Source organism: Citrus sinensis, chromosome 5, assembly GCF_022201045.2.
Source record: "Citrus sinensis cultivar Valencia sweet orange chromosome 5, DVS_A1.0, whole genome shotgun sequence".
NCBI classification, from domain to species: Eukaryota; Viridiplantae; Streptophyta; class Magnoliopsida; order Sapindales; family Rutaceae; genus Citrus; species Citrus sinensis.
The window spans coordinates 16433673-16459799 of NC_068560.1; the positions used below are offsets into that span (position 1 = coordinate 16433673).

The 26127-nt window shown below is 33.2% G+C and overlaps 2 protein-coding genes and 2 long non-coding RNA genes across 4 annotated transcripts; 2 read left to right on the forward strand and 2 right to left on the reverse strand.

The window, feature by feature from the left end:
• Positions 1 to 241: 241 nt before the first annotated feature.
• On the forward strand, positions 242 to 3210 carry LOC127902755 (uncharacterized). The gene is made up of 3 exons (XR_008055318.1): positions 242 to 442; positions 520 to 597; positions 2998 to 3210. It is a non-coding gene; the product is annotated as an uncharacterized LOC127902755 (long non-coding RNA).
• A 1693-nt stretch (positions 3211 to 4903) lies between these two features.
• On the reverse strand, positions 4904 to 11094 carry LOC107175298 (disease resistance protein RPS5-like). The gene is made up of 5 exons (XM_052441133.1): positions 8212 to 11094; positions 7453 to 7929; positions 6163 to 6996; positions 5928 to 6025; positions 4904 to 5202 (listed from the first exon to the last, which is right to left on the reverse strand). The coding sequence occupies exons 1-4, from the start codon at positions 11092 to 11094 to the stop codon at positions 5984 to 5986; spliced, it is 4236 nt and encodes a 1411-aa protein (XP_052297093.1). The 3' UTR covers positions 4904 to 5202; positions 5928 to 5983.
• Positions 11095 to 16507: 5413 nt separating this feature from the next.
• On the reverse strand, positions 16508 to 18169 carry LOC127902283 (disease resistance protein At4g27190-like). Its single transcript, XM_052441134.1, has 2 exons — positions 17529 to 18169; positions 16508 to 17420 (listed from the first exon to the last, which is right to left on the reverse strand). Exons 1-2 carry the CDS (start codon positions 18167 to 18169, stop codon positions 16508 to 16510), a joined length of 1554 nt encoding a protein of 517 aa, XP_052297094.1.
• Positions 18170 to 23191: 5022 nt separating this feature from the next.
• Positions 23192 to 25259, forward strand: LOC127902757 (uncharacterized). Its single transcript, XR_008055320.1, has 2 exons — positions 23192 to 23510; positions 24990 to 25259. It is a non-coding gene; the product is annotated as an uncharacterized LOC127902757 (long non-coding RNA).
• The last annotated feature ends 868 nt before the right edge of the window (positions 25260 to 26127 follow it).

Genomic DNA, 26127 nt, shown 5'->3' on the forward strand with positions numbered 1-26127 from the left:
TCTTCGTCCTTTCTCTAAATAAGAAATTAGGTAAAAAAATATCTCCGCTCCTTTTTTAAATAAAAAATTAAGTAAAAAATTATGTACCCTCCTGAATTGGGAAAATCTCGAGGGTCATGTCCCCGCGGGAATATCTGCCATTCCTGAACTTTGTAACAGCCAGTTGCTTTTGTGACCGTTTATGTGACGGCTAGACTGCTCTCACTTATGTTACTAACCACGTGACGGTAGAGAGCCAATTGGCATTCTATTATTTTGACTGTAGAGTTATAAATTTGTTTCTAAATAGAAAACTATTTGCTGAAGTCAATATTTTGAAAACCAAAGTCCCAAGTTCTCTCTCGTGCGTGCCTGGCCATCCTAAACCTTACTGGTAGCCGGAGAATGGCGTAAAACGGCAGCGATCTTCTTCTTCATCTTATTCTCTCTCTCATCGTTTCAGGTAAGCTTGTGATTATGAGTTTCTTCTCTTTCTTAGCTTGTAATTATAGGTTTTGATTTCTTTAATTCGTATTGTAGCCATTAATGTCAATTTTTGTCCCACCGGCAATTTTTTTTGTTCCTAGAAGTTGAAGCCCTTCTGTTCTTGTGCCATTGGTGAGTTTGCTCACTCAAATTAATTTTGTTCTGCGGAGTTTACAAAGTTCAAATGGATTCATTTGGATTACTATTGAATTTAGCTTTAATTCCAACATCCATTCTAATGTTTTGCTATTAGATTTACTTTAATTTTATGTTTAAAGCTTCTACAATGAATAGCGGAGCTTGGGTTTTAGTTTCATGTTCTAATTAACTTGTTTTAGTTTATCTTATATGCTCGCCAAGTGCTTGTTATATTGTCTGATAAGTTATATAACATTGCTGATTCTATATTAGTAATGTCATGTTCCATTTTCGGAAATTATAACACAAAAGTTTTTACAATGGCTTGCATCTACAAACTGAATTGACTTGTAGAGTAAGAGCTTGGATTAGTGTTATGTTCTTGAATAAATGAAAGTTCTTATTGTGTAAGAGCATGTAGATTTAAAGCATCACTACCATTTCTAAAAACTGCTTTCATTCTGTTCAGATGCTCCTCTTGAACTTTGAAAGGTACCTCATTCAAGTCCTAGATATAACTACTAGCTCTGATTGCTTAAGTTCCTGTGCTAGCTGAAACAGATTTATTTAATTAATTAATTGTGTATGTACTAATTATATTGAAAGTATATGAAGAAATTGTTTAACATGATTGACTTCTAAATGGCTTAAAAGCCTAAAGGATATGTGAAATAATGCTCATTTCACTTGAATGAGCCTATTAATACTTGTATGTCTATGATTGTCAATCTTGCTTAAGTGTTTCAGTTAAGTGGTTTACCTAACAGGGAAAAAAATTTAATGGAAAGCTTTAGAGTTCTAACAGAAATATAGTTGACTGCAGATATAGTTATTTTACGGTACATAAATCATGTTGTCCTATTCTCAATGTCCTACGACCTATTTTATTTTATATGGTCATTCATTTTTGCGATGGTTTTTTGTGCTTATGAGTATGGAAATAGTGGGATTTGGTGTGGCAAACAAAAATATACATATAATCAAGTTTGTTAATCATGTATATTGGTTTTGGGTATGAACGTTTTCCTATTCTAGTTCTAGGCAAAGTTTCTTCATTTTGGTCTTCAGATTTCCAGTAGGTTAAGTTAAGCAACTATCATAACTAGCTAGCTAGTTATTGCCTGCCTTGTCGCCATTACTGACGCCATTACATTGCATGGCATAAGGAATGGTAACTAGGTGATTATTGGTGATTCGTTGAGTTTATTATTGGCCAAACAAACATATTCGCCTTTACCCACAACTTAGTTTGATTAGTTATTAGATAATAAAGCGCCTTAATCTTTGCATTGCTTTATTATTTTTATTTTGTTTTTCTTTCAACAATATTGTTGATTTCTTATAAAAAATATTCATGGGCTTTTAAACACCTAATCATTGGCTATAATGAAGCTAATTAAAACTAAGGCTTTGGATCAATTTCTGTTAACAACATACAAATGAGCATAACCCCCCCCCCCCCCCCACCACCAAAAAAAAAAAAACAAATTGGAAGACTTTGCAAGATTCACAAGCAGGTTACATTTAATTTATTAATTGTGTGTACGTACTAGTTATTTGTTGATAGAATAGGAAGAAGTATTTTAATATGAATGACTTAAAACTTATTGCTCAGTAAACATAATGTGCACCAGTGCTAGAAAATGTATTTATTGTTTGTAATTTTTTATGGTTTTGCTTAAGAAATGAAATGTGAAAAAATGCTACATTGTACTAGGAATAAATTGAAGAGAGTTATGATTTTTATGTGTTATTCAAGTTTCAGATTCAATTTTAAACTTTTGATACATGCATTGAAAGCTTAAACTCCTTTAAGAAATTATTAATAGACACATGTTTTATTAGTGTCATCTTTTGGATGATAGTGAGGATCTTAGGTCTATTAATAATTCTTGAATTATCTAGGCTTGGACAGTTTGGTAATGCATAGTTTTCTATGGTAGCTAGCGCCTGAAATCTTTTTCCCACGTAAAAATGGGTTTTTCAGCAGCTGCTTCTCATGTTCTCTGGGTGCATACTAAACAAATGGGTGTCATGTGTTGTTTTGGCATAACACATAAACACTCATATATCTATGTCGTGTACTTGAAGAACTACAGGGCGATGCTTCCGAAGTTTCTATAAACGCAGAGGACAACTGTAGATACTTAAGATTGAAGAAACTTATGCATTCTTGAGTGGGATATATAGGACCACTTACCTTTTGTAAATATGAAGGGAATGTTGGATATATGGATGGGAGTGGAGGAGCTGAGTGGGATGAGTGTAATCGGTTATGATTTTGCTGAGTCGACTTGGTTTTGAGTCTTGTAATTTTGTTTATAAATGGAGTACTATCTCCAATGTTGGTTTATAAATATGTTTCAGCTGGCTGACCTAATTTTTTGTTTCTAGGTAACAGGCTTTATATATCTGTAATTGATAGCCAAGTGAAGTTCTCAGCAGTGGGTGAGGATATTTCTTTACAGAAGGTATTGCAAACTGTTTTTTAGATTAATTATTATTGTATATATACTTTAATTTTCACATCTTTTTCTCTGATTCTTGTGGCTTTGCTTGCTTCCATATATATAAAACCATAAAATTGTATAATAATTTTTTTTATTATATTGCGAAACTGCGCACACATGAAAATATCTTGTGTAGTAGTAGAAATGAAGAATTAAAGTGATTTATTTAACTAATTTTTCTAGTGCATTAAAAGGAGATAGTCATGGACCAGAGTTGGGTTGGTTTGCCAAATAGATATCCAATTCATATACTGATGGGGTCAAAATATTTATAGATTTTGCATTTGAGAATGTTGTTGGTGATAAAAGAATTTATTGTCCTTCTAAGGTGTCGTAATATCGATATTTCATTATAAGGAAAGTGGCAAGAGACCATATCATTATAAATGGCTATTGGTTAAAGTATTAAAACTGGATATTGCATGGTGAGCCATCTTCATCTTTGGAATCTAGCCAAGAAACAGGTTGGTCATGACTCGGGTGCTGATGATGATATGATTGGAATGATACATGATACATCACGTAATCAAATGTTCAATTCACACGCAGCATTGTTATGGACTATCAGTGACTTTCTAGCATATGCCAACTTGTTTGAGTGGAGTATTAAAGGTAAATAAGCATTTCTTGTTTGCCAACAAAACACTAGATCTAATTGGTTGATACATAGTCGAAAATTTTGTCACGTGCCGTCGATTTTTACCAACAAGTCATAGGTTTCGAAAATATAGTGTCTTTTGATAAAACTAGAGAGTGGGGACAAGCACCTTCTCGGTTGTCTGGAGCCGAGGTGAAAAAGCAGTTCAGTAATGTACTTACTGAGTATAAGATTGAAGACTTGAAAAGAGGAGAAAAGAGGAGAATGAATAAAATGAAAGAAATGATAAGATTACTTGGAAGAAGAAAAGCATTTTTTTATGAACTAACGTATTGGGAGTTCAATTTGATTCATCATAATCTTGGTGTCATGCACCGTTTTGATTTTTGATATGAACTCAGATCAAAAGTTTAATGTGATCAAAATTTCTTAAAAATAGTGAAAACGACTCCTCCTAATAATATGGAAGATGGCTATAAAAGATAATTTCTTAAAAGTTTAATGTGATCAAAATTGCTTGTGAACGCAAGGGTTTTAGTTACACTGTCAACGCTGTCAATGTAGTGATACAATGAAGATGAAGTAAAGCATTAGTAGAATAATGAAGTTGACCAGTAACACAGTAAAGCAAATTTTATTCCAGAGCATGAAAACTTTTAAACAGTAACACAGCTCTTATTCCAGAGGCTGCACACGAGTGACCTGAATCTTCTTCAGAACTTTCAAATTTTATCAAGCAAAGCTTTCAAAATCCTTGCGTTCCTAAGTTAGGAAAGATAGACGTGGAGCAAACCAAATGAAATAAATGAGTAAACAGAACAAGCAGGGCAAAAATTAAAAATGATGGCAATTAACAAATTAATAGCAATGTTACATTTGACTCTTTAGCCCTTTGCTCCTTCTCTTAGCATTCTTCAAAGCTTTTGAAAATTGGATGTGAAGCAAACAAAATAAAATAAATTTAGACAACACATACCCTGTATTCAGCATCATATATATGTCGAATATCTAATATAATAAATTTCACATCCAAAATACTAGAATTTCAAACAGTACTAGTAGTAAAAAAATGACGACAACAACAAAAATAGAAAATTACAAGACTGCTGATAAAATTTCATTTGCGTGCATGTCTGACAATAATACAATAATACACCATCAAATCTCAAAATACAATAGAAATTCATGACATATATATAATAAAAGACCTCTCATTGAGTCATATATATTGAGAATAAAATTTTTTTAATACATACAAAGAGCTTAGCTAGAATGAAATGTCTTTGGACTTGCGATGATCAAACAAAGGAAACAGACAGGTTGCAACTCACACTATCACAGATGTAGCGACACGATGCAGTGAATCACAAGAAGATCACGAAGATGGAAACGGGAACCCCTCATAATGTAAACTTTGAATAGAGGAAAAAAGAAAAACGACCTTATTCACAGAAGAAGAGTGACTTAAATCTTCATCAGTATCCAGACATTCTGCAATCATAGAGTAGAGAAATTTTAACAGGAACAACAGAGAAAATATTATGAATATGCTACACCAAATTATCCCTTTTTTGGTTTGTGAAAACTTGATTTTTTATGAAATATTTTCAATCAATATTTCCACAATATACTTGTTCATAGCTAACATTTGATGGTTTAAGGATTTGTTATAGGAACAATGCACTGATTACGTTTTTTTTTATAATTTTTTTAATCCGATGAATGATATTCAGCTGTTCTTTAATTATGTGTTCATAGGGAAGAACATTTTCTAAGTACTTTCCTTGCCTTCTAACTTTCCAAGGAAATATAGGTGTGAAGAAAAGCAAACCCAATGAACAAACAGAGCACAAACTAAAATAAAAGAACAGCAATGATGACGATAAATAATTGGCAAAGAAAGAAAGGAAAAAGTATGCACGTTTTCAAGGATTTAAAAAATACGAAGGCTTTTAATGAAATTTTATCATAAAAACGTATGCAAGGAGTTATAAAATTTTAGAAGACGAGGGGAGCTCGCAAAAAAAAAAAAAAAGACTCAAATTAAACTAGACTAAAAGACATTCAATTATGCAAAATCTGTCCATAAAAGTCTGAAAGGATCATTAAAATTGCATTGCAAATTTAACAGTTAACCGAGGGACCCATTCTAAATAATTCAGATGATATTGCGAAACAAGCCATGGGATTAAATAAATGAAATAAAAATTAATTACCAGTTGAGACTTTCTTCTAAAAATTCGCAACTCCAAGTCATAAGAAGCCTATGAAATTAGTCGTACTGCATAGAGCGTATCGACGGCACCGCCAACAGCTGAAAATAACATTCTTATTCATCAATTTAAACTTTTACTTTATAACAAACATTTTATCTATATTTTATTTAAAAAGAAAAAGCAAATTTTGTAAAAATTTATCATGGGAGATAGAGAGTAATATGTACATACGTACCTTCTCAGCATGTAATTGTTGTATGGTCGTGTTAAGATCATTACTAGCCCAACGCCGTTGATTCGATGTTTCTCCATACCAGACGTTTACTCTTGGAGGCGTGATTGATTCTCCTGTAGTGAAAAAATTCATCTTGGGACAACCAATCACACACAACTCTTGCAAAGATGGGAATTCAAAGGTGTAATTGGCAGAGCAGAAACTTGTGAGGCTGTCTAAATCACGCAGTTCCAACCTCTTCAATTTGCGGAAAACAATCTCTTCTTTTTCAACCCCGTCTTTGTCATTTATTACCACCTCTGTCATTGCTCTGCATCCGTATACATAAAGTGATATGAGTCGCACTAGAGTTTTTGCTGTGGAGGATGTTACTAAGTGTATCAATTTCTTGCAACCCAAAGCTACAAGTTTTGTTAGGTTCCGAAAAGATACCGATGATGATGGCAATAGAATTAACAGACTTTGACAATGATGTACTCTTAGAATTTCAAGATACTGAAAAATGGGGCCAAGTTTGGAGTCTTGTTTGCACAGCTGCTTCAGATGATAGTGCCGGTGCAGCTGTAATTCTTTTATCATTGCCAACTTCCCGACATGTTTCTCTAAGCATCCTTCCATCGAAAATACCTCTTCGTGGGATGAAAAATTACACAGTGTGAGTATTTCGAGATTGTGAAATCTCTCCAGTACGTTCCAGATTGGACAACAAGCTGAGTCATCTCCAACAATCTCTAGTTGTTTAAGACTGCCAAAAAGGTGTTGTGGGAAATCGGCCTGCAAAATCATCTTCACATCTTTTCCACTTAGTGATAGTTCCTTCAAGTTGGGTACGATCTGATCATCATTAATCATAATAACTAATGAGGTCAATTGATGATCTACGGTCACACGCAGTGACTTTATAGTATTTGTTTTATATTATATTTTAAAAAAAAATAGAATTATTGATAAAATTTATTTTATATGTTAATTTTAGAGGTAAAAAAGAAATTAGGGAAAAAAAGGTTGATTTCTACTGGTTCGAAATTATTTTATTGCACAATAATAAATTACTAATTTATTTTGTAAGTTCTTCTATATGGAAAGACAAAGGATTCTTTTATAAATGCTATACCTAAAACAGTTCATATAATTATTAATCTACCACATTGATCCCCTAGTCTAGACTAGCAAAGATTATTGTATAATAAAAGTTTTCAATTTATTTAGTATTAATTTATCGATGCTTTGTCATATTTTTCAAAGTTAAAAATATGCTATTGATAAAAAATCTAGAAAATGGCTTCATACCTTTTCCAACGGCAATAGGGGCTGTTGTGCAGGAATACCAAGTTGATCATTCTCATTATTCTGCGATAAATCTGCAGCGAATATCTTTAATTTGTCACAACGATGCACTAAAAGCATTTCTAGCGCGGGCCATTCCAAAGTATGCATTCCAGGGTACAAACATCTAAGTTTTGGTAGATGTTGGAGTCTCAGAGTGGTGAGCTGTGGAAAGACAAAATGAGGGATCACTTGATCTGCTCTGTTTTCAGAAATGATCTCCTGTAAATCCTCACATAAGCATACTTCTAGGTGTTGGAGCTGCTTAAGGCTTCCGATCATAGACGCTGAAAATATGTATTTTAATTTATGACAACGCTGCACAGTCAATCGTGTTAAATTTTGAAAGCGAGGAAACATGACCGGAAGATGATTGTAGTGCCAAATCTTGTCGACATTAATATCAGATATCTCCAAAGCCTCCAAGTTAGGCAACGCAACCTAAAAAAATAAGAATTTCTCGTTAGATCCAATATCCATATGGGAAGCACTTGTTGAAATTTTCTTCTTTGATCCATATGACAGCTGAGTATGCATTCTAATTCATACTACTTGTTAAGAGCTCAATTAGTGAGCGCGTGAGATTCTTTTTATCCTTTTTTTTCCATTTTCTTTCAATTCTTTAAATGATTTAATTATTTTCCACGTATGACATCAAAACAAAACGCATGATAGAATAAAGTCTGTTATATATATATATAAAGAAAATGTTAGCCTACGCACCTTCTCGTTGAAAAGCAGAGTTGAAGTATCCAAAGTGATTTCGCTGGAGCTATACGTAGTCGTCGATTCCTCTTGCGACGCTGGTCTGTTTGGTGATGCTGAAGGAGTCTTTACTTCACGGCAAAAATTTGTAACCTCTGGAAGATTCCCCAGACTCAAATATCTTAATTGAGCAAACTCTATCTTCTCAATTGCATTATCAACTTCTTCCCCAATTGCAAAAATCTCTTTCATCTTGCTGCAATTAATAACTGCAATTCTCTCAAGTCTTGGAAGGCATTTTGTTGTAGAGAGCCAAAAGATATTACTCAATTTATCACAATTATATGCTTGTATGATTTTGAGTTCGTTGAAGGACTCTACTTTGAGCCGATCAATACATATCCTCTCCATGTTGATCAAATTGTGAAGGCCAAGTGACTCCAAAAGAGGAAAGGCATCACAAGCGACCATCGCCCTTGAATCGACGATGCAAAAGAAGTCAGGATTATTTTGAACCCAGAGAACCTTCAATTGTGAAAAGCCCTCCGTGTCCAAATTGAAAAGAACGTTCTTGATACCTCGCAGCTTGTCCAACAATAAGTATTCAACGTTATTGACGCCCTGCAATTTCATGGAGCAAATGTCCGTAAAAGCAAGCTTCAGCTTCAATGCTCTTAAACTCTTGCGACCACGGTTGATAAAAAAGTGCGGCCGACTTTGGAACCAATTTTGTCCAGCAATCATGGGATGTGTGAATAACCCATTTCCAATATGTATTTTGAACCTTTCGAGCTTTCTGGCCAAAAAGCCTTCTGGTAACATACTCTCATTTTTAACATCAATTTCTAGAGTGGTTAGCCGAGGTAAATGCATCAATTCATCAAGGCTAGCATTACTTCTTTTGCTGTTGGCTCTTTCAACCTCCCATTCAATGGAGCAATTACCCATATACAATTCTTCTAATCGGATTAAGCTTGATATGACATTTGGGGCAATAACTTTCAGACGGAAACAGTCTGTTAAATCTAACAGCCTTAGCTTAGTCAGTTGACCGAGTTCTTCGGGCAACTGGATAATATCAGAATTGAAAAGGCTAAGGACTTCTAGATTCTTCAATTTCCCAATGATTGCTATTTCCCCCAACACATTTTGATCCAGACATAGTGTGTGAAGATTTACTAGAAGATCAATTGAAGATGGAAAAGAAGAAAACTGCATTTGAGTAAAATCTAGAACTCTAAGCTTTTTCATCCCTACAAAAAAGTTCCCAGGAATATTAATTTCACGAGAAGAATCTTTGAGAGAGATATATAAAAATTCAAGGTTTGGGTATTCTAATCCTTCAGGAAATTCACGATTACTATTATTTATTAAAGAGAAAGCATTGCATTTTCGAAGTGCATCCTCATCTGGCCAGTCCCACACATCCTCGTTTTCCACCACAAATACATGTTGGTCTCGGCATGCAATTGATATGGCAACATCACGAACAACATCATGCATTGAAACTAGTTTATTGCTATCACCCTCAAGCAACAAACAAGAGTCTCTAAGTTCATGTACCAACGCATATAACTTGTTTCGTGCATCTTCCATCTTATTGACTCCTTTAAATATACCCAAACCCATGGAGTATTTAAGCAATTTCAAAGTAGGGATACTGTTACACATTAGACTGCAGAGCCGAAAAAGTTCCTTGAGTTGCCCACCTTTTAAATACTTGAAACTCAGTTCAATACTTGAATAAGTCTCTGCAGACACTCCTTCGAAGTTTCCCATTGAAGGCGTTCGGAGTTCTCTCAAGGAATTCTTCCATTCATGCAGACTCTTGCCTCTCAATGCCTTTGCTACTGTAGTCAAGGCAACGGGCAAACCTCCACATGCCCTGGCGACGTCTATTGCTGTAGATTTCAACTCACGATTTTCAACATCATCACCGGCCATCATCTTAAACAATCTCCATGCTTCTTCATCATTTAAATTGTTAATCAAGAAGTTGTCTTTAGATCCCATTTTTAAGAGGACACTACGATCTCTTGCTGTCAGCAGTAGTTTGCATCCTTTATGGTCTTCTCCAAAAGGAATTCCAACGGTCTCCAAATCAAGGTGTTTCCAGATGTTGTCTAAAACCACAAGGATCTTCTTCTCATCTCTCAATCGCTCAAATATTCTACTTGCTCTTCTGGATTCAACTTCCTCGCGCAACTCTAGGCCCAACTTCTCGGCAATTTCTTGTTGAATCCTTTTTATGTCTGGGATTTGGGAAACCTCTGAAAAGACCACCATATCAAAGAGCTTGTCTTCCATAGCTTGCCTGGCGACCTTCTTCACCAGTGTCGTCTTTCCAATGCCGCCCATGCCGTACACCCCAATGATGCTGACATCAACATCGATCAATGCGTTTTTTATAGCCTCCAAAGTACAACGTCTTGATTCGAAGGCCTCGTAGCCTTTGTGAGACTTGAGCCAAATCTCCTCCGGAATGGTACGGTAGGAAATTCTATCATCAAATCTCCCAGCTTCTTCTCGGAGTTTAAAAAGGGCCTCCTTCTCTGTTTCTGCTTTCTTTCCATTCTGATAGCGAGTAATCCAATTAGGAAACAGCCCCATGAGACATCGTTCATTTGCTTTCTCTTCGTCTTGAATGAATTTGGCTGCCTGCTCAATGCTCTTGTTCACATTAACCAGCCATTTCTCAACCTTCTCTTCAATCTTTTCACTTTTTCTTTCAGCCTCAGAAACTCTGCGCTGAATGCTTTCTCTTTCATCCTTGAGCCTATCGAGTTCTGCCTTGAGATTCTCAAAGTTGGCACCGGAATTATACCAATAACTAAATTCGCGTTGTGCGTGAGGAGACAAACAGTTTACAACTCCTGGAACAATGCTTTTCAAAATGTCCATTTTTTTTTCTTTTTTGGGGAAGTGAACGAAATAGAAATAGAACAGGGTCAACGGCCGCGCAATTGATAATCAAGTAGAAGCAAATCAAGGCAAAGTTGAAATAAGAAATGATATTTGTACAAAACAAGGGAAATAAGTGTAACAGAAGAGAATCAAAGTGTTTTTGAGATCAGAAAATTGAATCAAGAAAAGGGTTGCTTGATCCAATGAAAATGCAAATAGCTGATGGCAAAAGGGAACGAAGCTAAATAAGAAAACGGCTAGCGCGAGCAGTGACCACGATAAATAGAAGCAAAGTGTGTATGAGATCAAAAGACGAAAATCAGGAGAGGTTTTCTTGACTGAGAATTGAAGGCAAAGAGTAGGAGCTGACGAATACGGGGATCAAGAGGGAAAAACTGCTTGCTCGTAAAACTACTTTCAAGCGAATCTGATAAAATTATTTCAATACTCGTGGGCGACTCCTGTTTAAACTGCAGAAGGAAAAAAAAAAAAAGTTCTGAATTTCAATATATTAATCTCGTAATCAATGATTAATTAGTAGATAATCTTTCTAACAAATATGTGTTGAATAGATATATTTCTTGATTGTTAGTAGGTTAGATATATTTTAGCATAGGAATGAAAGCACAAGTTTTGTCATATTAGAATAAAAATTTGACATAAAAATATTGTTCTATGACCTTTTAATTATTTGTCAGCTAATAATGAAGTCATATAAAAAAATTATAATCTGAATTAGTCTTTAAGTATTATAAATGTTTTTAGATTTTTAATTATAATATCATTATTTAAAAATAATTGCTTGACTTGCATTGGTAACATTACGATTGTCATAAAACATGTGATAAACAACTCTTTGTCGAGTCAGTCAAATATAAACGACAAATTACTAAAGCAAGCAGGGCCAACAAATTCTTTTCAATTAAATAATCATCAAGTGATAATCTTCTTTTTCAGTGAAAATAGCGAGTGCAGAACAGCTGTCAAGAGATAATCATTGTTTATGGAGCCATATATATTTTCGATTAAAATAGTTGCGTGAACAATTGCCAGAAATTAGAATCCGTAAAAATTGTTGAAAGTATTTTAAATTTGGAGATAATGGATGTTATAATTTAAAGGGATTGTATGTAAGCAATTATTTAATGATGATATTTAAGTAAGGAATACTCAAATGAAGATAGAAGAAAACAAGCAAAATGCCTTGAGCGAGAAATTGAATTGTATTCATTCATTAGCAAAGAAAGGGTTATTCACAATTATTAATTATAAAGGATAATGGGAAGAGCAATAAAGAAGATAATGGGAGAGCATTATTTTGATGGAATCCACCACGATTTACAACACTCCCCCTTGGATTTACCAATTATTCATTAGATGTGCTCCCCCTGATGACATTGGATACTGCCTCATTAAAAACCTTTGCCAGTAAAAACCCAGTGGGAAAACCTGGTCAAAAGGAAAAAAAGAGTACAGTACATATGCGTCCAATATTACTATGATTCTTCTCTTGTAAGATCACGCTCCTCTTGTTGAGTGCTCTTCCTGAAGGCAACATGCATTAATTTAACAGTTTGTTAAAATGATGCATGCCGATGCCATATAAAAGTTTTTCGAACGTAGACGTAGGTAGAGCTTTTGTAAACATATAAGCTAAATTTTCCATGGAGCATATTTGTTTGATATTAATCTTCTTGTTCTGTTGGAGCTCATGAGTGTAGAAGAATTTCGGTGAAATTTGTTTTGTTCTGTTCCCTTTAATGTATCCTCCTCTGAGTTGAGTTATACATGCAGCATTATCTTCATATATCACTGTTAGGATATCTAAATTTGAGGATATTCTACATGTACTTTGAATATGATGGATTACAGATCGCAACCATATGCATTCTCGACTGGCTTCATGTAGTGCAAGAATTTCAGAATGGTTGGAGGATGTTGCAACGAGAGTTTGTTTTGTAGACTTCCAAAAAATCGTTGTATCTTTGAAAGTGAAAATATATCCTGTTTGTGAACGAGCTTTATGGGGATCAGATAAATAACCTGTATCAACATAACCATCAAGACCTGGATTTTTTGTTAGTTCATTAGAATAAAATAAACCTAAATCAATTGTTCCTAGAAGATAACGAAAAATGTGTTTGACACCATTCAAATGTCTTCTAGTTGGTTCAGAGTCAAATTGAGCTAACAGATTAACAGAAAATGCTATGTTTGGTCTAGTACATTGTGCTAAATACATCAGAGGACCAATTGCATTTAGATATGGTACTTCAGGACCAAGTATCTGTTCATCATCTTCTTTAGGACAGAATGGATTTTTTTTAGGATCAAGAGACCAGACTACCATTGGGGTACTCAATGGGTAAACTTTATCCATGTTGAAACGTTTTAAAATTTTCTCAGTATAAGTTGATTGATGGATAAATATACCATTAGGTCTGTGCTCAGTCTGCAGCTCAAGACAATACCTAGTTTTCCCCAAATCTTTCATTTCAAATTCATTTTTCAAACATTGAGCGGCCTTTTGGAGCTCTTCAGGAGTTCCTATTAAATTCAAATCATCAATATAAACTGCGACAATAGTAATTCCAAATTTTGATGGCTTGATAAAAACACATGGACATATAGGATCATTAACATATCCTAGTTTTATCAAATATTCATTGAGGTAATTATTCCACATGCGTCCAGATTGTTTTAATCCATATAAAGACTTTTGTAACTTTATTGAATACAAGCCATGATGTGCTGATTGACAAGATTCTGGCATTTTAAATCCTTTAGGGATTTTCATATATATATCCGTGTCAAGTGACCCATATAGATAAGTTGTCACCACATCCATGAGACGCATATCAAAATTTTCTAATACAGTCAAACCAATTAAAAGTTATGTGTAGTTCTTTAAGACTACCAAAAAGGTGTTGTGGTAAATTAGCCTGCAAAAATCATCTTCACGTCTTTTCCCCGTAATGATAGTGTCTTCTAGTTGGGAAAGGTCTGGTCATCATCAATCACATAATAACTAATTAGGTCAATTGATGTGCTCTCAAATAATTTTGAGTAATCCATTCATACGCAGTGACTTTATAGTATTTCTTTTATGCTATATTTTATAAAAAAAGTACGAAAAAATTGAATTAGTGATAAAATTCGTTCTAGGGCTTTTATATGTTAATTTTAGAGATAAGAGAGAAATTAAGGAAAAAATGATTGATTTATATATTGGTATGAAAATATTTTATTCCACGATAGTAAATTATTAATTTATATTGTAAGTGGTTATATATGACAAAACTAATATAATGCTACACCTAAAGAATTATTAATTTAGCACATTGATCCCTTTGTCCAAACGAGCAAAAATTATTATGTAATGGAAGTTTTCAATTTATTAAGTACTAATTTATCGATGTTTTGTATATTTTTCAAAGTCAAAAGTCGTCGATGATCTAATTAATAAAAAATCTAGAAAATGACTTCATACCTTTTCGAACAAAAATATGGGTTGTTGTGCGGAAATTCCAAGTTGATCATTCCCATTATTCTGCAATAAATCTGCAGCGAATATCTTTAATTGGTCACAATGAGACCCATAAAGTTTTTAGTGCTGGCCATTCCGAAGTATGCATTCCAGGGTATAACATTTAAGTTCTGGTAGAATTTCGAGTCTCAGAGTGGTCATCTGTGGAAAGACAAAGCAAGGGGTCACATGATCTGCTCTATCTTTCGAAATGATCTCTCGCAAACCCCTACAATCCGCTATGGATAGTTCTCGGAGCAGCTCAAAGTTTTGGATCATAGACGCTGAAAATATGTATTTTAATTTGGGACAGCTCCGCACAATCAATCGTGTTAAACTTTGAAAGCGAGAAAGCATGAACGGAAGAAGATTGTAGTGCCAAATCTTGTCGACATTAATTGCACACAACTCCAAGGCCTCCAAGTTAGGCAACTCCACCTAAAAAAGATATAAATTTCTCGTTAGACCCAATAACCATATAAGAAGCACTTGTTGAAATTTTTCTTCTGTTATTACAAATTAAAGCAAGTCAGAATCAATTTCCAACTAACAGTTGAGTATGCAATCTAATTCATATTACTTGCTAAGAGCTCCATTAGCGAGTACGTGAGATTCTTTTTTGCTTTATCATTTTCTTTTAATTCTTTAAATGATTTAATTATTTCCTGCGTATGACATCAAAAGAGAATGCACAATAGAATAAAATCATATATAAATAAATAAAGTATTAACCTATGCACCTTCTCGTTGAAAAGCTGAGTTGAACTATCTAAATTGATTTCGTTGGAGCAAGAATTTGTCAATTCCTCTTCCGGCACTCGTCTGTGTGGTGATGCTGAAGGAGTCTTCACTTCACGGAAAAAACTTGTAACCTCTGCAAGATTTCCCAGACTCAAAGATCTTAATCGAGAAAACTCTATCCTCTCAGTTGCATTGTTGTTGTCAACATCAGCTTCTCCCCCATTTGCAAAAATCTCTTTCATCTTCCAGCAATTAATAACTGCAATTCTCTCAAGTCTTGGAAGGCATTTTGTTGTAGAGAGGCAGAAGATATTACTCAATTCATCACAATTTTGTACTCCTATGGTTATGAGTTCATTGAAAGACTATACTTTGAGCCGATCAATACATTGTTAGATTAATTTTAATTAATCTAATATTTGGGGCCACACATGAAACAAATAAAATGTGTGTGCTATTATTTAATTAGCCATCAATTAAGTGATCTATTTAATGTTAATTAAGTGGCTAAGGATATAATAGTTGTGGGTTAATTACATAGATACTATAGTTTAATTATAACTTCTGTGAGGAGCAAAAGTGATAATTAACATAAAATTAAAACCGCTAGTCAGTTTTCTTTTTATACGGTGGTTATGGTCCCCATTCTATCTCAATCTCTTTTCATTCTCAAAAGTCCTCTCAGTGAGAATTCTTAACAAAGGATAGAGACTAGTTTGGAAATCCATTGCCAAGATCAAGAATCTTTTCTAGTGCATAATAACAATGGATTCAGGTACGCTTCCAATCTGATGTTGCTCAGTAATTTAGTCTGGATTTAAATAAGTTTCAAGAAATTATTTTTCATACGTATCCTCTCCATGTTGATCAAATTGAAAAGAGTAAGCGACTCCAAAAGAGGAAAGGCATCACAAGCGACCATCTCCATTGAGTCAACGATAAAAAAGAAGTCAGGATTATTTTGAACCCAGAGAATCTTCAACTGTGAAAAGCCCTCTGTGACCAAATCGAAAAGAACATTCTTGACACCGTGCAGCTTGTCCAACTATAGGTATTCAACGTTATTGATGCCCTGCAATTTCATGGAGCAAATGTCCATAAGCTTGAGCTTCAATTCTCTTAAACTCTCACGATTGCTGTTGATCAAAAAGTGCGGAGGCTTCGAAACCATTGTTTTCTAACACTCTGGGAAGGCATGAATGATTCGTTTCCAATAGATATTTTGAACCTTTCCAGCTTTTGGGTTAAAAAGCTTTCTGGTAAAATACTGTCATTTTTAACATCAATTTCTAGAGTGGTTAGCCAAGGTAAATTCATCAATTCATCAAGGCTAGAATTACTTCTTTCACTATTGGCTCTTTCAACCTCCCATTCAATGGGGCAATTACCCATATACAATTCTTCTAATCGGGTTAAGCTTGATATGACATTTGGAGCAATAACTTTTAGATGGAAACAGTCCGTTAAATCTGACAGCCTTAGCTTAGTCAGTTCACCTAGTGCTTTAGGCAACTGCACAATATCAGACCGCACAAAGCTAAGGATTTTTAGATTTTTCAACTTTCCAATAATGGCTATGTCTATGTCTCTCAAAATGCTTTGATCAAGGCAAAGTGTTTGAAGATTTACTAGAAGATAGATTGAAGATGGCAATGATGATAACAGCATTTTTACCAAAGCTACAACCCGAAGCTTTTTCACCCCTTTAAAGAAGTTCTCAGGAATATTGGGCCCCAAAAAAGAGTTATTGGGAATCATAAGTAAAAATTCAAGTTGTGCAGATTCCAGCCCTTCAGGAATGTCATTAATACGACTATTTATTAAAGAGATTGCAAGATATTTTTTTAATGCATCTGGATTTGGCCATTCCCACATATTCTTATTTCTCACCACAAATGCATTCATGTCACGACATGCAATTGAAATGGCAACATCGCGAAGAACATCATGCATAGAAAAGAATTTACTGCTACCATCCACAAGCAGCAAACAAGAGTCTCTTAGTTGACGGACCCATGCATGTAATTTGTTATGTGCCTCTTCTAGCTTAAGGACACTTTAAAAAAACCCAAAGCCCATGGTATAATTGATCAAGTCCATAATTGAAGTTGGTGCAATAAGACTACATAATAAAATAGTTTCCTTGAGTTGCTTACCTAAATACTTGTAACTCAGCTCAATTGTTGAGTATGCCTCTGCTGGTACTCCTTCGTCGAAGCTTGTCTCTGAAGGCATTTGGAGTTCTTGCAAGGCATTCTTCCACTCAGGCAGCTCTTTGTTTCTCAGTGCCTTTACTACTATAGTTAGGGCAATAGGCAAACCTCGACATGCCTTGGCTACACTTGTTGCTGTAGATTTTAACTCACGATTTTCAACATAAGCACCAGCGATTATCTTGAACAATCTCCAAGCTTCTTGTTCATTTAAAATTCCAATCGAGAAGTTTTTTTCAGATCCCATCCTTATCAGCACATCAAGATCTCTTGTTGTGAATAATAATTTACATCCTCTATGCTCAACCCCAAAAGGAATTCCAATAGTCCCCAAATCAAGAGATTTCCAGGTGTTATCCAGAATCAGAAGGATCTTCTTCTCATTCTTCAATCTTTCAAACATTCTACTAGCTCTTCTAAACTCAGCTTCCTCGGACAACTCTAGGCCTAGCTTTTCCGCAATTTCCTGTTGGATCTGTTTTATGTCTGGACTTTGGGTAACCTCCGAAAAAACCACCATATCATAAAGCTCGTCTTCAATGGCTCGCCTAGCAAACTCCTTCACCAGTGTCGTCTTTCCAATGCCGCCCATGCCGTACACGCCAATGATGCTGACATTAACATCAGTTAATGCCTTTCGTATATCCTTGAAAGTAGTAAGTCATGATTCGAAGTTCTCGTAGTCTTTGTTAGACTTGAGCCATATATCCTCCCGAATGGTAGGGTAGGAAATTCTATTATCAAATCTCTCAGCTTCTTCTCGGAGTTTAGAAAGGGCCTCCTTCTCTGTTTCTGCTTTCCTTCCATGCTGATAGCGAGCAAACCAATCAGGAAACAGCCCCATGAGACATCGGCCATCATTTGCTGCCTCTTCGTCTTGAATGAATTTGGCTGCCTGCTCAATTCTCTTGTTCGCATTAACCAGCCATTTCTCAACCATCTCTTCAATCTTTTCACTTTTTCTTTCAGCCTCAGAAACTCTGCGCTGAATGCTTTCTCTTTCATCCTTGAGCCTATCGAGTTCTGCCTTGAGATTGTCAAAGTTGGCACCGGAGTTATGCCAATAACTAAATTCGCTTTGTGCTAGAGGAGCAAAGCAGTTTACAACTCCTAGGACAATGCTTTTCAAAATGTCCTTTTTTTTGGGGGGGGGGGGGGGAAGTGAACGAACTAGAAATACAACAGGGTCAACGACTGGGCAATTGATAGTCAAGTAGAAGCAAATAAAGGCTAAATGGGAAAGAGAAATGATATTTGTACAAAACAAGCAGAAAATCAGTGTCAAGAGAATCAGAGTGCTTTTGAGATCAGAAATTGAAACAAGAAAAGGGTCGCTTGATCCAATGGAAATACAAAGAGCTGATGACAAAAGGGAACAAAGTTAAATAAGAAAACAGCTAGCACTAGCAGCGACCACAATGAACAGAAAATTTAAGATGGATTTACAATATTTCTGCCTTTCTTTATGCTTTAAAAAATATTGCTCTATCAAAAAAATATATTGAGCGATTTTATCATTGGAGTCACAAAAGACCTACACAATATAGCAAGTGACTAGGAATAATAATACATAACTCTCTCTCTAATTCTCACTCTAGCTTTTAATTGTCACTCAAAACCCATAATTTATCCTTAAAAGTGTAAGCAAATTAGAGATGACAGCTTCTGATTGTCATACGTTCCTTTTAGTTTCCGGATGACATGGCGTACACTTCTTCTGTAAGCCCAACACAACATGTCGTACTCTTTGTTTTGATATCATATTTCAAACTCTTCATATTATGAATGAAAGATAAACTACAATCATCAAAATATTTAGTGTTTGTTTGGTAATGTAACGTCATAGTTGTGAATTGAAATTATTTATGTAAAATAAAAGGATTTGGATCATTGTTCGTTATTTTCTGGCAATATTGCCTGGTCAGGACTATTTATTAAATATTAAAAAAATAAATTTATATTTATTAAGTATAAAAAATAAATAAACAAACAAAAATAAGGGGAAAAATGTATACATTACGTAAAATAATAAGAACAATATCAATATTTCACACTCTATAATTGAGTGATGTGTTGTCCAATTGCCACACATTTGTCCGAAACGGAGCCTTAAATATCAAAGCGCAAAGTTAGAGTGACGTTATTGGCACCCCTGTATTTTTCTTATAAAACCCCTCTTGTTATACATTTACAATTTTATCCCTTAAATCTTATCTTATTAAATTCATATATGATTTTTTCTCACTGATTCTTTCTCCACTAAAGCACTTAAAAGTTCCAATTTTTTTTTGAAAAAAAAAGGTCAATGGTAAAAGAGTAAGAATTTGATATAAAGTATTTTTTTCACTTAACAATTTATTTTTTTAGGAAAGATAATTTTATAAAATTTTCATAAATTACTAACGTTATTAGAATGCTAGGAGATAACTAAACCTTGTGTGTATTTTATACATATTTATTTTAAAATATAATGTCATAAACTGAAAAGTATAAAACTAAAACAAATAGAAACCTCATAATAAATTAAGCGCATGGGATACAAAATATTGGGTTGTTATCAAAAGCCTTTCCTATAAAAAGAAGAAATTTGAAGTGGGAGTGGTTGAAGAGTGATAACTGAAAGAAGGTTGAAATTGTTTGCGGAAAAATTACAGATAAAGGCTATTTTAAGGATTGAGGAGGAAATAAACAGAAAAGGGGTTTGAAAAGGATATCAGGGGGGTGCCGATAGCTCCGCTCCAAAGTTATTGTGATGATGACTTATAATTGCCAAACTTGACATACAGGTAATCATGCATTATAAGGTGCTGATTTCTTACGATCGAAACCTTATTTTTCATTCACAAATAAATAAATGATGTGACTTAATGGGTGGCGGGGTCCTTTGTGCCATTTGGGAATTTCACTGAATGGTTGATTGTAGCAGGAAGATTCCTGGGAGTTGCCATTTGCCAATGCTACTAACTTTTTCAAACTTGGAAAACCCTTTAATCAATCTTTTAGTAGTAGGCTCTGGTAGCTTGGTTTGATTATGACATGATTATTTGATAATAAACCTAGAGGATGTATTAATATAAAATTTGTTTATTGGTGTTGAAGTTAATTATCTCATTGATAATAGTATAAAAAGTTAATTACTAAGAAACACATAGCAGTAGTTAATTGGTGTCATATTATTGAGATTTTGGGATATAATTTTATATCATAACTTTGTAAGTGTATAATTACTCATTAAATTAACAAAATTATTTAAAAATATTTAGTTGGAAAAAATAAATTATAGTCTTTTTATTTCAAATAATCTATAAGTTAACTCAAAACATAATCAAGCTGAGAATTAAAATAATGCTACTGTATGACATGATTTTTATTTTTTCCCAAAGTTTCACTAGGAAATTATTGATATATAGCTTTATTCAGATCATCTTAGTTCAAACGACAAATGATTGAAAGACTAAACTAAATAGACCAGCCAACAACTTTGTACAAGAGAGTTCAAAAATTAAGGTCATGTTATTGAAGTGTTCTGTCTTGAAAAGTACAGTATAGTAATAAAATAAAAATTATTAGTCTTGGTAAGATATGACTTTTCAATAATAATTTTTTAAAAAATACAAAAATATTTATAAAGTACTTCTATAGTGAGGAGACCCTCACTTTGTTAAAGTGAAAATATCAATAATATACAAAAGACATATATTTTAACACATTAAAAACTGTATTTTTTTAATCTATTGGTGTATTGAAATGTGTGTTATTTAGTTTGTTAGCGATATCATCACTTTGTTAAAATGAGAATGTCGTCACTAGAGAATCATTATATATACATGTATATAAAGTGCTTCTCTCCAAAATCTAGACTTTATTAAAATTTAAGAAAGCAAATATATTTTATATGGTATAATAGTGTAATAACATCACACTATTATATCATATAGAGTAATAGTTTTTGGAACTCTAATAAAGTTCAAGATTATAGAATGAATGATTTATATATATTATAATTTTTTTATCATAAAGTGGAGGACAAAATTAATATATTTTTTTAAATTATAATAAGTATTTATCAAATAATTTAATATTGTAGTTTCTCCAAACCAGTATAGTAAATACGACCTAGGAGGTACATTCAAAGCATTTCATAAGTTGGTTGTTAATAATAAATGATACATGCAGCTCCAACCATCATTGTACGGTGAGTATTTCCAGTTATGAATAGATATTACTCCCTTCCCAGCAATTTTTGATGGCTTAATTTAGTGGGATCAAAATCAACACTGAATAGTCAAAATATTAATGGCCAAACGGACCAGCTGCCATGTAACGACCCGCCCCAAATTCCCCCAGGCGAGTCTATCTAGTCTCATCAAAACAGACTTAATAATAATTCTATTCGTAAAGATTCTGCTGAAAATTCAGCAGAGTCTCCTTTATATATATAACACTCCCAATCTACAAATATGAATATAACACTCCCAATACAATTCAATATACAACAAACTCCAGTGCTCAACATCCTCAACCAAAATGCTGAGTTTTATATCTCCAGAGTCTTAAAAGATAATATTATAACTAATATTAATATCAAAAGAATAATATAACAAAAGTATACAATCCCAAAAGAACAAGATGACCACTACAAGAAATTTGACTTTTTAAGACGACTTCTTTTATGATTTTTATAAATTTTGTCATAAAATAGTACTTATTATGACGATTTTTTGAAATTGTAGCCAATAATTTTGTCTTGGCTCATGTTATATTTTGTAACCAATAATAATTGTTTTAGGACCCATTAATTAGTCACCTAATCAAATGTTTTGTGACAAACATAAAATTAGTCGCAAAAGGATATGCTTATTTTAGCGCAAAAAATTCCCTCCAAAATTGATCATTTTCTGACTAAATATCATCTTTTATGACCAAAAATATGGTAGCAAAATTTTATTTTAGGTGACGTAATTATTTCGTAATTGAAGGAGAGATGTGAAATTGATCAAACAATTTGTGACAAAAAAATATTAGTCTTGAAGATAATATGGTTTTGATTAATTTTGAGACCCTATTTTTTTGTCATAGATAATTATTTATTGTAACAAAACTAGAAAATCGTAGTCCAAAATTTTGTCTTGAATAATATTGTGTTTCATGATCATTTTTTCAAAGACGAATTATTTAGTATCTAATTAATTTTCTTTTTGTGATGAACTTTACATCACTAAAAAAAAGAGTAATAATCAATGTTTTTTTTAGAGACACATTATTGTTTCTTCATACAAATTTTGGTTAACAATGTTAGATTAATAAAAATTAAAATAATAACCTTAAAATAATTAACTTGAATTAATAAAAAATGATAATAGACTTTTTTTTTTCAAATCAATAATAACAACCTTATAATAGTTACTTAAGTTAATTATTAAGAACCTTATAATATATATTTAAAAAAAAACTAAAACTTAAATAAGACTTAAATCTTCTCCCTCCCTGGCCACTTCACGTTAAAAGCTACCTTACTTTACCCCTCCAATTGCGTGTGTGTGCTGATTATTTCAAAATTCGTTTAACAAAGTCTTTACCCATCTTGGCTTTTCTTCTACTCACGGTAATTTTCAACTTCTCCTTGTATTTTTTGTTCAATTTTCTTATCTGGGTATTGTTTATTGAGTAAAAATTTTTATTTTTGTCATCAAATTTGTCTTGTTTCCCCTTCCATGTTTTCCCTTGCTTCAGAAATATGTTGTTTGTTTGTTGTTTGATACGTTCAGTTCGGGGAGGCAACATCTCAACTCTGCCTCAGCTGCTGCGCGGGCCATTAGAATCACGCCCTTTGCTGCTGCACGGAAGAACGCCACCCTCACCAGTCCACTCATGGATACCAAAATAAGCCACTCAACAAGATTCACTCTTGTCTCTCTATGTACTTCGAAATTGTAAGTATCATTTATGAACTCAGCCAATTTAATTTTGATTAGTTTAGTTGTGATTGGATTATGTGATATATGGTGAAATTAGGGATTGAAATTCTTGGATCTATTATTTGAATATTTTTATGCTTATCAAGTGTTTGATAAAATTCCTAAGAGAATGCAGTAAAAGAATCATTATATCTTAATTTGCAAGTATGAATTCGAAAGAATATATATTTACATATTTAAAGAACCTTCAAGATTTGCAAATAAAGAACGGACGAAAGAAAAAGGATAATTATATCTCCACGACCATATTTAACTTTTTTTTAAGTTAATTGTTCTCGTGTTAACTTTTCTCAATTAATTAAAAAAATCAAATCTTTAGGCTTATGTAGTCAATAACCATTAGCATGCAGTTGCACGCATAATTATTATATGGGTGGTACTTAGAATTACTGTTACATTTTGCATGGTACGGCCTGTGCGAAATATGCAAATAAATGAAAGAAATTAGAAGCGAAGTTTAGTAGGTTTTGAGAAACTTTTGCAAAATTAGGATATTAAGATGAATTTGCTTTTTAATTTGGGCAGTGGATTTAGGCATTAGATGTGATGACATTAGATTCCCCCTTCCCCAAAAATATATATATATATATATTCCTTCATAAGAACTTTAGAAAATTGGGATCTTTCTATTATTGCTCACTTTATTTTGGTATGTAATTAATCATCTTTCTTTATTTTTTTGAAGAAATTGGTAGATAGTATTAATATAATGATAAGAGTTAACAAGTTATTCAAGTCCAACCCATAGAATTATAAGTTCGAGTTATAGAATATTTAAGCTACAAAATTTTAACTATAAAATATTAGGTAGCTTTGATATGTTGGTTCAAAGGATGGTGTTGAAGCTTGGCTTGGTACAATTTGCTCAGAATGTTGTTGGATTTGCTAGGGAGTGTACATGCAATGATTAAATAAACTAATAAAGGTCAACGAGCCTCGGTGCCACCCCTCCCCCCATGTGTTGTTGTATACTTGTATGTTTAATCAAAATTAATGTATATATCTTCTTTCGTACTGGGATAATAAAAAAGCATGGGGTCTCTCCTAATTAACTTGGTTTCAAAAGATGTATTAGAGTGGGCGTAAAAGGTTCATGAGTCTCCATACAAAATCTAAATGTGTAAGCTATGTTATGATTATTATTATTCTTATTATTTTTTATTTTTTACTCAATCTCTTATTTCTTTCAACTTTATATTTATTGTAAATGTTGATTCATTGACTGCTTAATTATTTAATCTAGTTCAAGTTTGACATCACCTATTTAATAGATTAATCTAAAGCGTTTTGGATGCAAAATTTGTGCAAGTGAATCGAGGTTGATTATGTGCTTGTAATCTTTTGATCATATTATTATTTTGAAGTAATATATGATCAAATTTGTGAAATAATTTTGGGGAAAATCTTTAATTTTGTAAAGATTGAAAATGACAGGTACCTTTGAAGTCATCATCTACTACAACATTGACTCAACAAAACGAGGATTGAAAATTAAAATCAAGGAACAAAATAGCAAATCTGGGGATGCTAAAGGATTCATGAAACAACTATGGTTTACATATTTCTCCTTTTGTGTAATGTTACTTTTATTTTCTTCTACAATGTAATCTTATTTTTAGACTATTGATTTTTTTTTTTACATTTTAGATTTTAGATTTCCTTGTCATGAATTATATTTGTGTTAATAATATTTTTCACTTTAAAGTTTTTTTCTCATTAAATTTTGATTTCTATGACTACATATTGTTATTAAAATTTATGTGAGACTATATAAATTGCCTTTCTAACAAATTTGAGACTAAATTATTTACTAATTGTATTTGCAAAAATTGTAACAAATGACACCGACTTGAGACAATTATGTAACGTCACGATATGTTAATTTTTAATACTATTTGTGACAATTTTAACTTAATTTTAAGACAATGATTTTTGTCACAAAAGCATATCTTTAATATGACGAAAATAATTTTGGTCGTTAGAACTTTTTAAGATGGTCTTTCCACGACTAACGTGTGACGATATATTTTTTGTCATAGAAAATATAAGATGACTAATTTGTTATCTTTAGTGACTAAAATTTTTTGTAATAAAATATCATTTTTCTTGTAGTGGACCAAGATGTCCTAACAAAAACATTTATATCTTCTAACACCATCATGTGGCCAAGACTCAAAATATATTTATAATCACCGGGTCGGTCTGGTGTACCTACAACCTCCTGGTGAGGGGGGAAAATATAATAAAAACAGGATGAGTTTAAAACTCAGTGAGATCAGTGAGTGGATAGTAGTTTTGAAAATTAATTCTTACTTTAAAAGAAATAATCATATCATTTCCAAACACGATTTCATTAAACCATAAGCGAAACACCAGTAATAAATCATTAAACATTGAAATCAGATTACTAACCACGGACATCATATCACAATATCATATAGAATTCACAAATCTGAAAATCATCACCAAACAAGTACCCAGGGAAATAATCTCGTCATATCCGGACCTCAACGGACAGGCAATGACGTACTATCTGGGTATCGCCACGCCCCGGAGCTACACGGATAGACAG